Here is a 10,835-nt window from a genome sequence, read left to right on the forward strand (position 1 = left end):
GGTCCTCCATTTATCTTCATGAATCAAGTAATGCTAGTAGAGTAGCGAATTATCAATCTGGTAGCTAGTAACGATAAACACTAACATGCTAGTTTACGATGGTTATTATAAATAATCTCAGGATAACTCTCCTAATGTCTGCAGGCTGATAGTCATGTTTGTGTATTTATTTTTCTGGTGAAAGTGTCTTGCCTCAGGCTATAATGCAAATCGATTTTCAAATTTGCAGATTCATCTATGGTAGCTTGATATTATAATATTGACGATATATGGCTATTACCTACCACACAAACATCGAATTGAATTAGCATATCCGTTATGTAAATATTAATAATAATAAGTTATTCTTTTTTTTGAGAATAACTTAATAACAAAACACCGGTCACAAATTAGAGGTCTAAAATGAGATTTTTGAAGAGTTTGCGCTACGCTACGCTACGTCATACGCCAGAACTCGACTCTCTCGTGAACGCGTGGACGGCCGTTACCGGAAGCTAGTGATTACAGTTTATAAAGTTATAATTATGGATATTTTTCTTACAAAAATACATCGCTTTGATTCAGAAGGCCTTTATTAACCCACTATGGATTACTTTTATGATGGTCGGAAGCAATTTTTGGGCTTAAAAAAACGGTACCATTCACTGCCATACAGAGCCAGGATATTTATTAATACAACTCTGATTGTGTTCGGCTGAAAGAAGAAAGTCATTAACACTAAGGATGGCTTGAGGGTGAGTACACTTTCGGATCATTTAAATTTTAAGGTGATTAATCCTTTAATATTCCTAACAATAACTTGACTGTATAGGTAACTAATGGCACTTTTCCAGTACCAGTACCAGCTCGACTCGACTCGACTCGGCTCGGCTCGCTTTTCGCTACAGAGAGTACCTCCACAGTAGTACCTGGTCGTCGTAGCGACGCCATAGGAAACTGCCGTGACGTAATCTTCTACGCCACACACACCCTCTACCCACACACACACATAGATATAAACACTAGATGTCGCCTTGGCTACGGCAGTTCATTGGAACGAATGCGTCAATAGAGCCGCCATCTTGGAACAGTGGAGCGCCTCCTCTTTAATGCATCAGTCAATGCAGGAAAAGCTCTAACGGAAATAAAATCCCCATAAATCATCATGAATGCGATTTTCTAGTTGTTTTGGTTCGTTCTAACGGTCAGACATGTATTTATCATTGAGTCCAGAGACATTTAAAAATATTTACAAAATTTCTCATTGTGAAATGTAATCCCTTGCTGTCTGGTTTTTAGATTTTGTTCGTGTGAACATCCATACGCAGCACAAAAGTCCAGCATCATCCATGAATTCAGCGTTTCCTAGCTACTTCCTACGACAAGACCCCTGTTCCAACATGGCGGCGGTTTTGACCATAGACAGTAGAAGAAATGGACACAGCGACCCCATTGATTTCAACGGAGAAGACTGAAGCCCGATTATTGCACTTCCTGCCTGATGGCTGAGCGACTGCGGGCTCAAACTGAGCGTGACGACAGTCTGACAGTTGTGAATCTTCTAGTAGCTGTGCCAAGACAAATCTGAATCACCTAATTCCTCAAAAACGTTGTTGAAATATTTTGTCCTGTTGCTTTTATGGACTCTATCTATGGGCTTCTCCTGGACTTTATGCCTCTATGTCCCCCCGATTGCCTCATAGACAGTAAAAGATTGCCTACGAGCTTCTCCTCCTGTCTATACGGTAATGTCTCTATTGTGCGACAGAAAGTCACGTGATTATGACGCAATCGTTAGCCTGTTTTTAACAAAAACGGCTTCTACGGGGCCATAACGTAAGATACAAAGTAATGGAGCATTTTATACATTGTCGTGTTTCTTTAGAAATAAGTAATGGACAAATGAAGTCTTTGGACGCCTCAGATGTAAAGTTATTTGCTGTCAAAGTGACGCCAAAATGAATGGGAGTCAATGTAATGCTGACAGCAGGTGATGGTCTGCTACAATGGCGGCTCCCGCGAGGCTTCAGTTTCCGGCTGATGGATTACACCCTTGGTTTTGACGCATGCTTAGAACCCCAGGGCGACATCTAGTTTATATATCTATGACACACACACAGGACAATGACGGAAATCGAGTGTGTGCTGTTTTTGACCCTCGGGATGTGGTTGTTTCTCACAGCAAGAAGACAAACATGGTTTCAGGAGAGGCTGAGGGCAGCAAAACGAAACACTGCTGTAAAAAACAGCTATGATGACGCGTGCAACGATGACGCGGTGAATAGTGACGATTCTCTCTGACCAATCAGAAGTGTGCAGTGTTTTCACGTCACATTTTAGTATCGCCTCCACTCGCTCAGAACCTCGCCGGAGGGGATATGAAAAAAAGTTCCCGAAAACAGGTACAGGTGCAACTTTTACACAGTGGAAAAACCAAACAAAGGCGAGTGTCGAGTCGAGCTGGTACTGTGTCGTGGAAAAGCACCATAAGTAGTCTGCAGTCGAAGCACTCACCATTGGTTTGTGTTTGCCACACAGCGTCTGCCATTCCCCAGAGCGCCGGAAACACGAAGAACACGGGCAGCTGGTCTGGATGAGGCTCCCAGTATAACAGACCCACAAAACAGCCCAAGTTTGTCACTGCAGCTGTGAAAGTGTAGTAACACAAAATGAGCATCAATTCTAGAGACAATATTTAACCTTAAACCATATGTTAACCAGTTCATGTATTACCCAAACAAAAGAGGGCGATTCTTCCAGTGTATTGAGCCAGTCTCCCAAACGCAAATGAGCACAGAGAGTTGGTGGCACCGAAACAGATCATCACAAAGCCAACATAATGTATTCCTAACGCACAAGTCACATAGTTCTGCGGGAAAGAGGAACACAAACACATGCTCATATTATTAGAAATTAACTTTCCCATTATGATCTTAAATTTGAATGTATAAATGTTTAAACAATAAATTCAATTAGAATAATCCTTAGGGAAACAATAGGGCCCGTTTCAGGGCTTGGGCAATTGAACTGTTACCAATCAAACAAAATGGCTGCGTCCGAAATCGCATAGTCTCTCAAGTAGATACTTATTTTGAGTGAGTAATTACTTCACGACCTAAAAGACTGTGTTGTATGTGTGAGTGTGTGTAGTATGAATGTAATCCTAACATACTACTTTCGCCATGTTCCTCCCTTTAGGGGTAAATATGAAAAACGACCTTCAAGCGTCAGTTGCGTCGCTTCACTGCCATTCACAAATCCTCTCCTGTGGCCTCATGGGTGTCCATGTCCAGTAAAGTGTCCATCATATACACACTTCAGAATGTCACCGGAAGTAGGAGGTCATCCGGGTACTTTTTGCCTATTCTTTAATGAGTAATGTGAATTTAGACATGGTTCTTTTTTTGTCAAATACTGTTTTTCGTCTACAATACAGTAGGGAAGTATGCGATTTCGGATGCAGCCCAAAATTCTACTATATGTACAGGATATCTGTGCCATCCTGTACAAAATCCATCTTTGCATCCTAAGTGGCATTTACTGTAAATGTATTTACACAGACTGTTTAATGCAGTAATTAAAATTGCATAAATAATGGGCAACACTTTATTTTACAGTCTCTTTGTTATACGTAACATGTAGTTATAGTAATTACTATGAATTGTGCTTAAATACATGGAACTAACCCTAAACCTAATCCTGACCCTAACCTTATAGTAAGTACATGTAGTTAATTATTATTATTACTCAGTAATTAAATGTGTAATAACACTGTAACATGGAAACAGCAAAAATAAAGGGTTATACTTTATTTTAAGGTGTAATTGTTACAGTGTAATTATACATTTACGTACTAAGTAATATTAATTAACTACAGGTAATTACTATAGGGTTAGTGTATGATTAGGGTTTGGTTGAGGGTTAATTGCATGTAATTAGGCATAATTTGCTGTTATTACTATGGTAAGTATATGTAACAACGACACTGTAAAATAAAGTGTTACCGAATAATACAATGAGATATTAATGTTTTAAATATAAGGGGATAACTGAAGTTCTGTGTAGGGCATCCATTTGCTTAACTGTTTTATATGTTATAAATATTAAAAACAAGTAATACATTTTTTTTGCCCCCATATCTTACATTTCGGGTGAATTTTTATTAATTCTGGTGGCATTCTGTTTTCCAAGGCCCCTTTATTTTTCAACTCTCCCCGGTCTGTATTTGGTTTTGTACCTTTGTGTATTCGCCAGAGAGGAAACTTTGCTCGAACCCACTGTACATGGTCAATGGGATGAGCAGCAATAATCTGGGATCTCTCAAGAGCTTGAAGGTAGCCAGAAAGGTGCTGCAAAATGATTCGTTGCCCTTGTTCTTTCGAAATTCTTTGGCCAGACTTTGATCTATGTTGTCCAAGAACACAGCCACAAAAATCATGGCCAGAATCCCCACACCTGCACAGACCAGGAAACACTGGGTTAGACACCCTTAAAGGGATAGTTCACCCAAAAATGTAAATTCTGTCAGTAATTACTCTCCCTGAATGAATTGGCGTGATTCTATATGAGCTTCAGACAATCGGCACAGAGAGGGCGTTCTGATGCGTAATTTTACACGTGAAATGCAGCCAAACCTTGGAGCATCTTCCTTAATCCCCTCGCTATCAGCAGACGTTCCGGGAGTCTCCCGCATATTGATAACGGCTCCCTGATGCCCGCAAATTAGTTTAAATCTCCCGGTATCTACAGCAAGCGAGCAAGAGCGTGCAGACAGAACAGACTGTGCTCCAAACCGTATAGTGCGCGCACGGCAGAAAGGGAGAGAGCGAGAGACCTTGCGTGTGTGTGTGCGCCTCATGACACAGAGAGTCAGGCACCGACATTTTCGTTCTTATTCCGTCTGGCTACTACGGTTTACGTCGGAGCCGGTTCCCTATTGGCACCGCGTTTCAGTACCCAACCCTAGCTGTTACACTAGTGAACTCACTCGAGCCCACAGAGAAGGAAATGAATAGTTGAAATAAAGTCGTTATTTTTGTTTGTTTTTGCTCACAAAAAGTATTCTCGTCGCTTGATAAACGTAAGATTGAGCCACTGTAGTCACTTGGACTATTTTAACGATGTCTTTAATAACTTTTCGGGGAACAAGTTTCAATCCCTTAGAAGCCTATGGAGGAGTGATCCAGCTCTCAGATTTAATCACAAATATCTTAATTCGTGTCCCGAAGATGAACGAAGGTCTTACGGGGTTGAACAACATGAGGGAGAGTAATTACTGACAGAGTTTACATTTTTGGGGGAACTATCCCTTTAATGGACCTTCATAGAATAATGAAAATGAGTTGCCTACACACAGTGCTGAACAATAAAGCTAGATATTTTTCAGGGGATAATATTAATTAAGTCATATTTCAACAGCCTACTATACAAGCATAAAAAAAGCACATTTTTGATGTTATATTTGTACACAAATATGACCTACCAATGTAGCAGCCCAGTAGTGTGTTTACTAAGTGTCTTGCTGGACGGGTTGAGTTTCCAACGATGGTGAAATTGTCAAGGCATGTTGCCACACCACAGAACTGCAGGTTCTCCTCAGGGACTTCCACTAGAAACAGACAGTGCATTTACAGTCACCAAAATACAGAGACGCTGGCAAAGTATTTCATTCAACTGTACCTATGTTAGAGTCCTGGCCAAATATGAGAGATGACATGAGGTTTCCCCACACTGCAGAAGATTGAAAAATTAAGAAAAAAATGCCAAAATATTGGTTTATGAGATCCTGGCCTTTCTTGTTGAGTTTCTGGCCACGCATGTTTCCACTTATTGTGAGATATGTGCATTTAGCAGACCACAGCGGAGAACCGCCCATACCCAGAATGGCAGAGGTGGTCATCAGACTTGCCCTGCAGAAACAAAGTGATTTCAGAGACTTCAGTAACTGCAGATTTGTTTTCTAACTTAAATGAACTAACAGAACCTTCAGCTTTTTAACTCTGAAATGTTTGGGGTTAGTACGATTTTGTTGTTGTTGTTGTTGATGTTGAAAGAAATTAATAGTTTTATTCAGCAAAAATTTGTTAAATTGTTCAAAAATGATAGTAAAGACATTTATAATGTTATAAAAATGAATTTTTATGCATTAAAGTGTATCAATATATGTATCGCGATTTTTACAAAAATATTAAGCATGCAGCACAACAGTTTTCAACATTGATAATAATATTTCAATGTTTCAGTAGCAGCAAATCATCATAATATAGTGATTTCTGAAGGACCATGTGACACTGAAGACTGGAGTAATGATGCTGAAAATTCAGCTTTGACATCACAGGAATAAATTACATTTTAAAATATATTAAAATAGAAAACAGTTCTTAGTTTTAGTAATTTTTTTTAAATATTACTGTTTTTACCATATTTTTGGATTAAATAAATACAGCCTTGGTAAGATACGTTTTTTCAAAAAGATAATAAGTAATCCATCTGGCCCCAAACTTCTGAACAGTTTCAATAGTTTTTTTTCACATATTTTGTGCTAACTTCAATAACCCTTCCATAACATGTCATATGGACCACTTTTATGATGGTTTTACAGATCTACCCCTTTAAAGGGATAGTTCACTGAAAAATTTAAATTCTGTCATTAATTATTCATCCTCACGTCGTTCCAAACCTGCAAGACTTGTTCATCCTCGGAAATCCAATGAAGATGTTATTAATGAATTCTGAGAGCTTTATGTTTTTTTTTTTTTTTTACATTTTATTCATTTAGCTGACGCTTTTATCCAAAGCGACTTACAATTGCTATATATGTCAGAGGTCGCACGCCTCTGGAGCAACTAGGGGTTAAGTGTCTTGCTCAGGGACACATTGGTGTCTCACAGTGGATTTGAACCCGGGTCTCTCACACCAAAGGCATGTGTCTTATCCACTGCGCCACCACCACCATGTAACATAATTTACCAATTTATTTACAAAATATTAATCTACAACGCACTTTCACAAAAGCACCACGACACATGCGTGTTGACGCGAGAGCAGATGTTGTGTGAACGACATGAGAGTGAGTAATTAATGAAAGAATTTTCATTTTCGGGTGAACTAACCCTTTAAGCTCTGTCTTATATCTCACATAATAACATAATAATCACACATAATAGTCTTGTCATGTCTGGGATTAGAAACTGCCTCTCACGTTTTAGCTTAAAACTAAACACTTACATTATGTATTTGTGTATATTATTCAACAGATCAGCAAGTACAAAAGGTGGAGAAATACACGCACCAGCCTGGCGCAAGGTTTCCAAAGGAATATGCCACATAGCAACCCATTGAAATGACGATGGTCCATTTACAGCCCAGATTTTTGATCATTATTGGGGGAAGAAACATTGAGGACAAAATGATGGCTGCATAGATGACGCTGAGCGATATAACGCCCATCCCATCCTCAGCGTTGAGACTGCTCTGTAACACACAAACATGCTTCTGTCAATATAATACACCCACAAATCAGTACCAAGATACACTCATTTATTTAGCAAAAAAACGTCAGAGTTTCTTCAGTTGATCTGTCCCTTTAGATGATTTTAAAGATTTAAAAAATGCTTTAAATCAATCATAAATTGTTTTCATAAAGAAACGTACCATACTATTATGAATTTTATTTCCCATGCACCCAAACTTCCTCTTTAGTGAAAGGATGTGTAAAAATCAATGAACTATACTGTACTTTGCAGCTTTTCTACAAATAATCGTATTTCAATTATAATTAGGCCTATAAGCACTTAATGAAAATATGTTGAATTTTATTTATTTTATGTATGTATTTTTATATATACAGTATGACCTATGCTGTCATCTAACAACATGCTAATTTATAGCTCAATTTCTATTTGGTTATGAAAATTCTACTGAAGCTGTACAGGGCTCGGCAAGAGTTTGATTATGAGAACTGTCAACAAAAAGATTTTTACATCATTATTTATTAGACATCATTATCAAACGCAGTCAAAAGCGACATACAAATAAAAACTGCAACACAATCTATGATCTCTGATTTATATTAGTTACCTGTAAACTCTGCAGCCCTCCATATGCTGTGAATAAGAGCAAAAATCCAAAAGAAACCACAAGGATATTTTTGGTAGTTCGGCTTATAAATTTTTTCATTTTGAAATCCTGTAAATGCTACAAGAAGAAGGAATTCCTCCAGTGAATGTGTCGCGTGTCAAAACTAAATGGATTCTGAACTGATTTGGAATTCACACTGAACTGATATATCTGAACACACTCTCGGGCAAAGTTCAGTGTAATGCAATTAAAAAAGTATCCAGTATTTACATGACTAAAGCTCGGTCAATGATTGCTGATCTCTTATCAAGTTATACATTTTTCCAAGGAAATTTTAGGATGGAAAAACATCAACCTAAGATTAAAAAAAATATATATATATATATATATATATATATATAAAGAGTCTAGCATTTGTCAAAATTGTGCTAATAGTGTTTCACGCAGTTGTCAAATAGCATGTTTTTATGATGTCAGTGTGCTGATTGCTTTATTATGCTACATTTCACATGTATTATGATATATGTGTAGTCACGTCAGCCAAGACATGTGAAGCAGATTTTAGCAGTAATATAATTTAATGACAAATTTTACTGCATAGTTTGTCCTCTCTGAATCTGCAAACACGAATGACTGTTTAACAGGCAAAGGTTCTCCTCCTGTGGCGGAAATGTTTTTATTTCAATGGAATGAATGTACTATATTTTAGTTTGAGTTTTTTTTCATTTAAAATTTAAAGAGATTTTATGGTACTAATTTAAATGCAGTAGTTATAATACATTTATTAGCAGTTAAAGGGGTCCTATTATGCCCTTTCACGAAGTCTTGATTTTGTTTTTGGGGTGTAGAATATGTTTTCATGCTTAAATGTTCAAAATACGCATATTTTTTTCACATATTTTACATTAGAGCTCCTCTCTCCCCAGTCTGGTTGTTAAACGGTTCATTTTTCGATGAAGCCCCTCCTTCCGAAATACGAAATGTGCTGTGATTGGTTAGCTGGCCCAGTCTGTTGTGATTGGCAGCGCTTTATCGCGTGTTCGAGAAATGTCACGCCCCTTCGTAAACATGAGCTCTACTCAGATGTAAAAATTAACGATGGCGTCAATTTCAAAACATTTCGAGCCCGATTCAGACCCTGACAATGTTAACAAACAAGAGGATTGTGCTGAATAGATTTCAAGCACAAACGGGTTCGACAGGATGTTTCAGAGTCGTATGTTGCTGTTTTTTTGTTCGTTTTTTATTATAGATGCGATGTTATCTACCATTTAATCATATTTGTCTGAAAACTATGGTAATACAAACAGCAATTGATCAAAAAATCGTGGATAATTTTTCTAAGGGGCGGTGAACAGCAAGAGCTTACAAAAGCTAAAGTAATCACTGCATCAATACTGTTATGTTAACACTCGTCAGTCTGATCTCGGTCAGAGGATGCAGGGTTTGCTAAAACCTCTTCAGTCGGTTGCCTAATGCTCACTCAGACATAAAAGTGTAGTTTATTTAGCCACTTCCGTACAACTTGTCAAGTCAGTGATAGACAGAAATCAAAAGGTCTTCAGATGACGTGTCTACTGCTCCATTCATACATGCGTCTTTAGTTTGACCTATCCTGGACACAGATCTGCGGTAGCATCAGCCTCCTCATAATTTATAGAAACAATCATTTCAGAAGAATGCAGAATAAATCAAGGTTAAAAAAAAATTTTGTCTGGAAAAAATGTATCATGCCAATTCCACACGTAAATGATCAAAAGCCTATTCAGAAATAATAAATACATGACATCAATTGCTCAAAGATGACTAAGAGTAAGAAATGCGTTCCTGACAGAGACACAGTGTTGTGTGTGTGTGTGTGTGTGTGTCTGTGTGTGTGTGTGTGTGTGTGTGTGTGTGTGTGTGTGTGTGTGTGTGTGTGTGTGTGTGTGTGTGTGTGTGTGTGTGTGTGTGTGTGTGAGTGTGAGTGTTCCACGGACACAGCACTGCATGAGGGTTTTCCTGGTTACAGTTTCCCAAAGACTGCTCTGACACTTACCCTTATATACACAGACCAGAACAAAAGGCTTGTACAAATATGTTTTAGAGTAGTTTTGGGTCTGTTCATGTAACCCAGGGGGGAAACACCTGGTTTCGGGGAGAGGGGAGGATTATCAGATATCTTGAAGAGACACCACCCAAAGAGGTGAACAGGATTCATAATACCAATGACTGCAATGAAATTAAGACCATTTTACCAATCGCACTGAGACGTTTAAAATGATAGCAAACATGAAAAGGAAAAACAATAGATTCACAAGATACATACATCATATGTGATCTATAGACATTTTCAGTGAACTTTTAGTGAGTTGGATCAGGGGAGAGGAAGGGAGGAGGGAGAGGGATGCAGAGATAAGGAGGACAAACGTTTGGACAGGACAATGTCCTGCTCTTTCTCTGAGATCTTCTGTCCAGGGTGCATTTTATTGCTTTATTGCAGGAGGAGTTTTATCTCAGTTTTTGTCTTAGCAGGAAAATCAATTCTTACAGATCCGTCTGTCAGGAGAAGCGTTTGTGCGAGCCTGCATCGTACTCTGTTTTCATGCAGTTCTCCGTAAAATGTGCAGCACACAGACAAACGTTGAGTTTATAATGTTCAGGAACAGTGTTAAAAATACATTTAACCTCTCTAAGTCCGTCAGCCGTAGAGCAAAGTTAAAACAACAGTGAGAAAAACTCTTCCTTTTCTCTAAAGCAGCCCAACATGGCCTTAGCCCCTTGTGTTCCCGGGGTTT

At 38.4% G+C, this 10,835-nt stretch overlaps 1 protein-coding gene across 1 annotated transcript in view; it reads right to left on the reverse strand.

Annotated features, from left to right (window-relative positions):
- The window catches only part of unc93a (unc-93 homolog A), a 9,705-nt gene extending 1,419 nt beyond the window's left edge, over nt 1–8,286 (reverse strand). Inside the window, exons 1-7 of the mRNA XM_077221263.1 lie at nt 8,059–8,286; nt 7,271–7,452; nt 5,659–5,888; nt 5,462–5,587; nt 4,217–4,434; nt 2,713–2,848; nt 2,494–2,625 (exon numbers count right to left, since the gene is read on the reverse strand). Coding sequence (XP_077077378.1) covers nt 2,494–2,625; nt 2,713–2,848; nt 4,217–4,434; nt 5,462–5,587; nt 5,659–5,888; nt 7,271–7,452; nt 8,059–8,157 — 1,123 coding nt within the window. The 5' untranslated portion in view covers nt 8,158–8,286. The remainder of the gene's footprint in view (nt 1–2,493; nt 2,626–2,712; nt 2,849–4,216; nt 4,435–5,461; nt 5,588–5,658; nt 5,889–7,270; nt 7,453–8,058) is intronic.
- Between the last annotated feature and the right edge of the window lie 2,549 nt (nt 8,287–10,835).

This window comes from Siphateles boraxobius, unplaced genomic scaffold (assembly GCF_051911475.1).
Source record: "Siphateles boraxobius isolate OS27281-9 unplaced genomic scaffold, OSU_SipBor_1 80, whole genome shotgun sequence".
Classification (NCBI taxonomy): domain Eukaryota; kingdom Metazoa; phylum Chordata; class Actinopteri; order Cypriniformes; family Leuciscidae; genus Siphateles; species Siphateles boraxobius.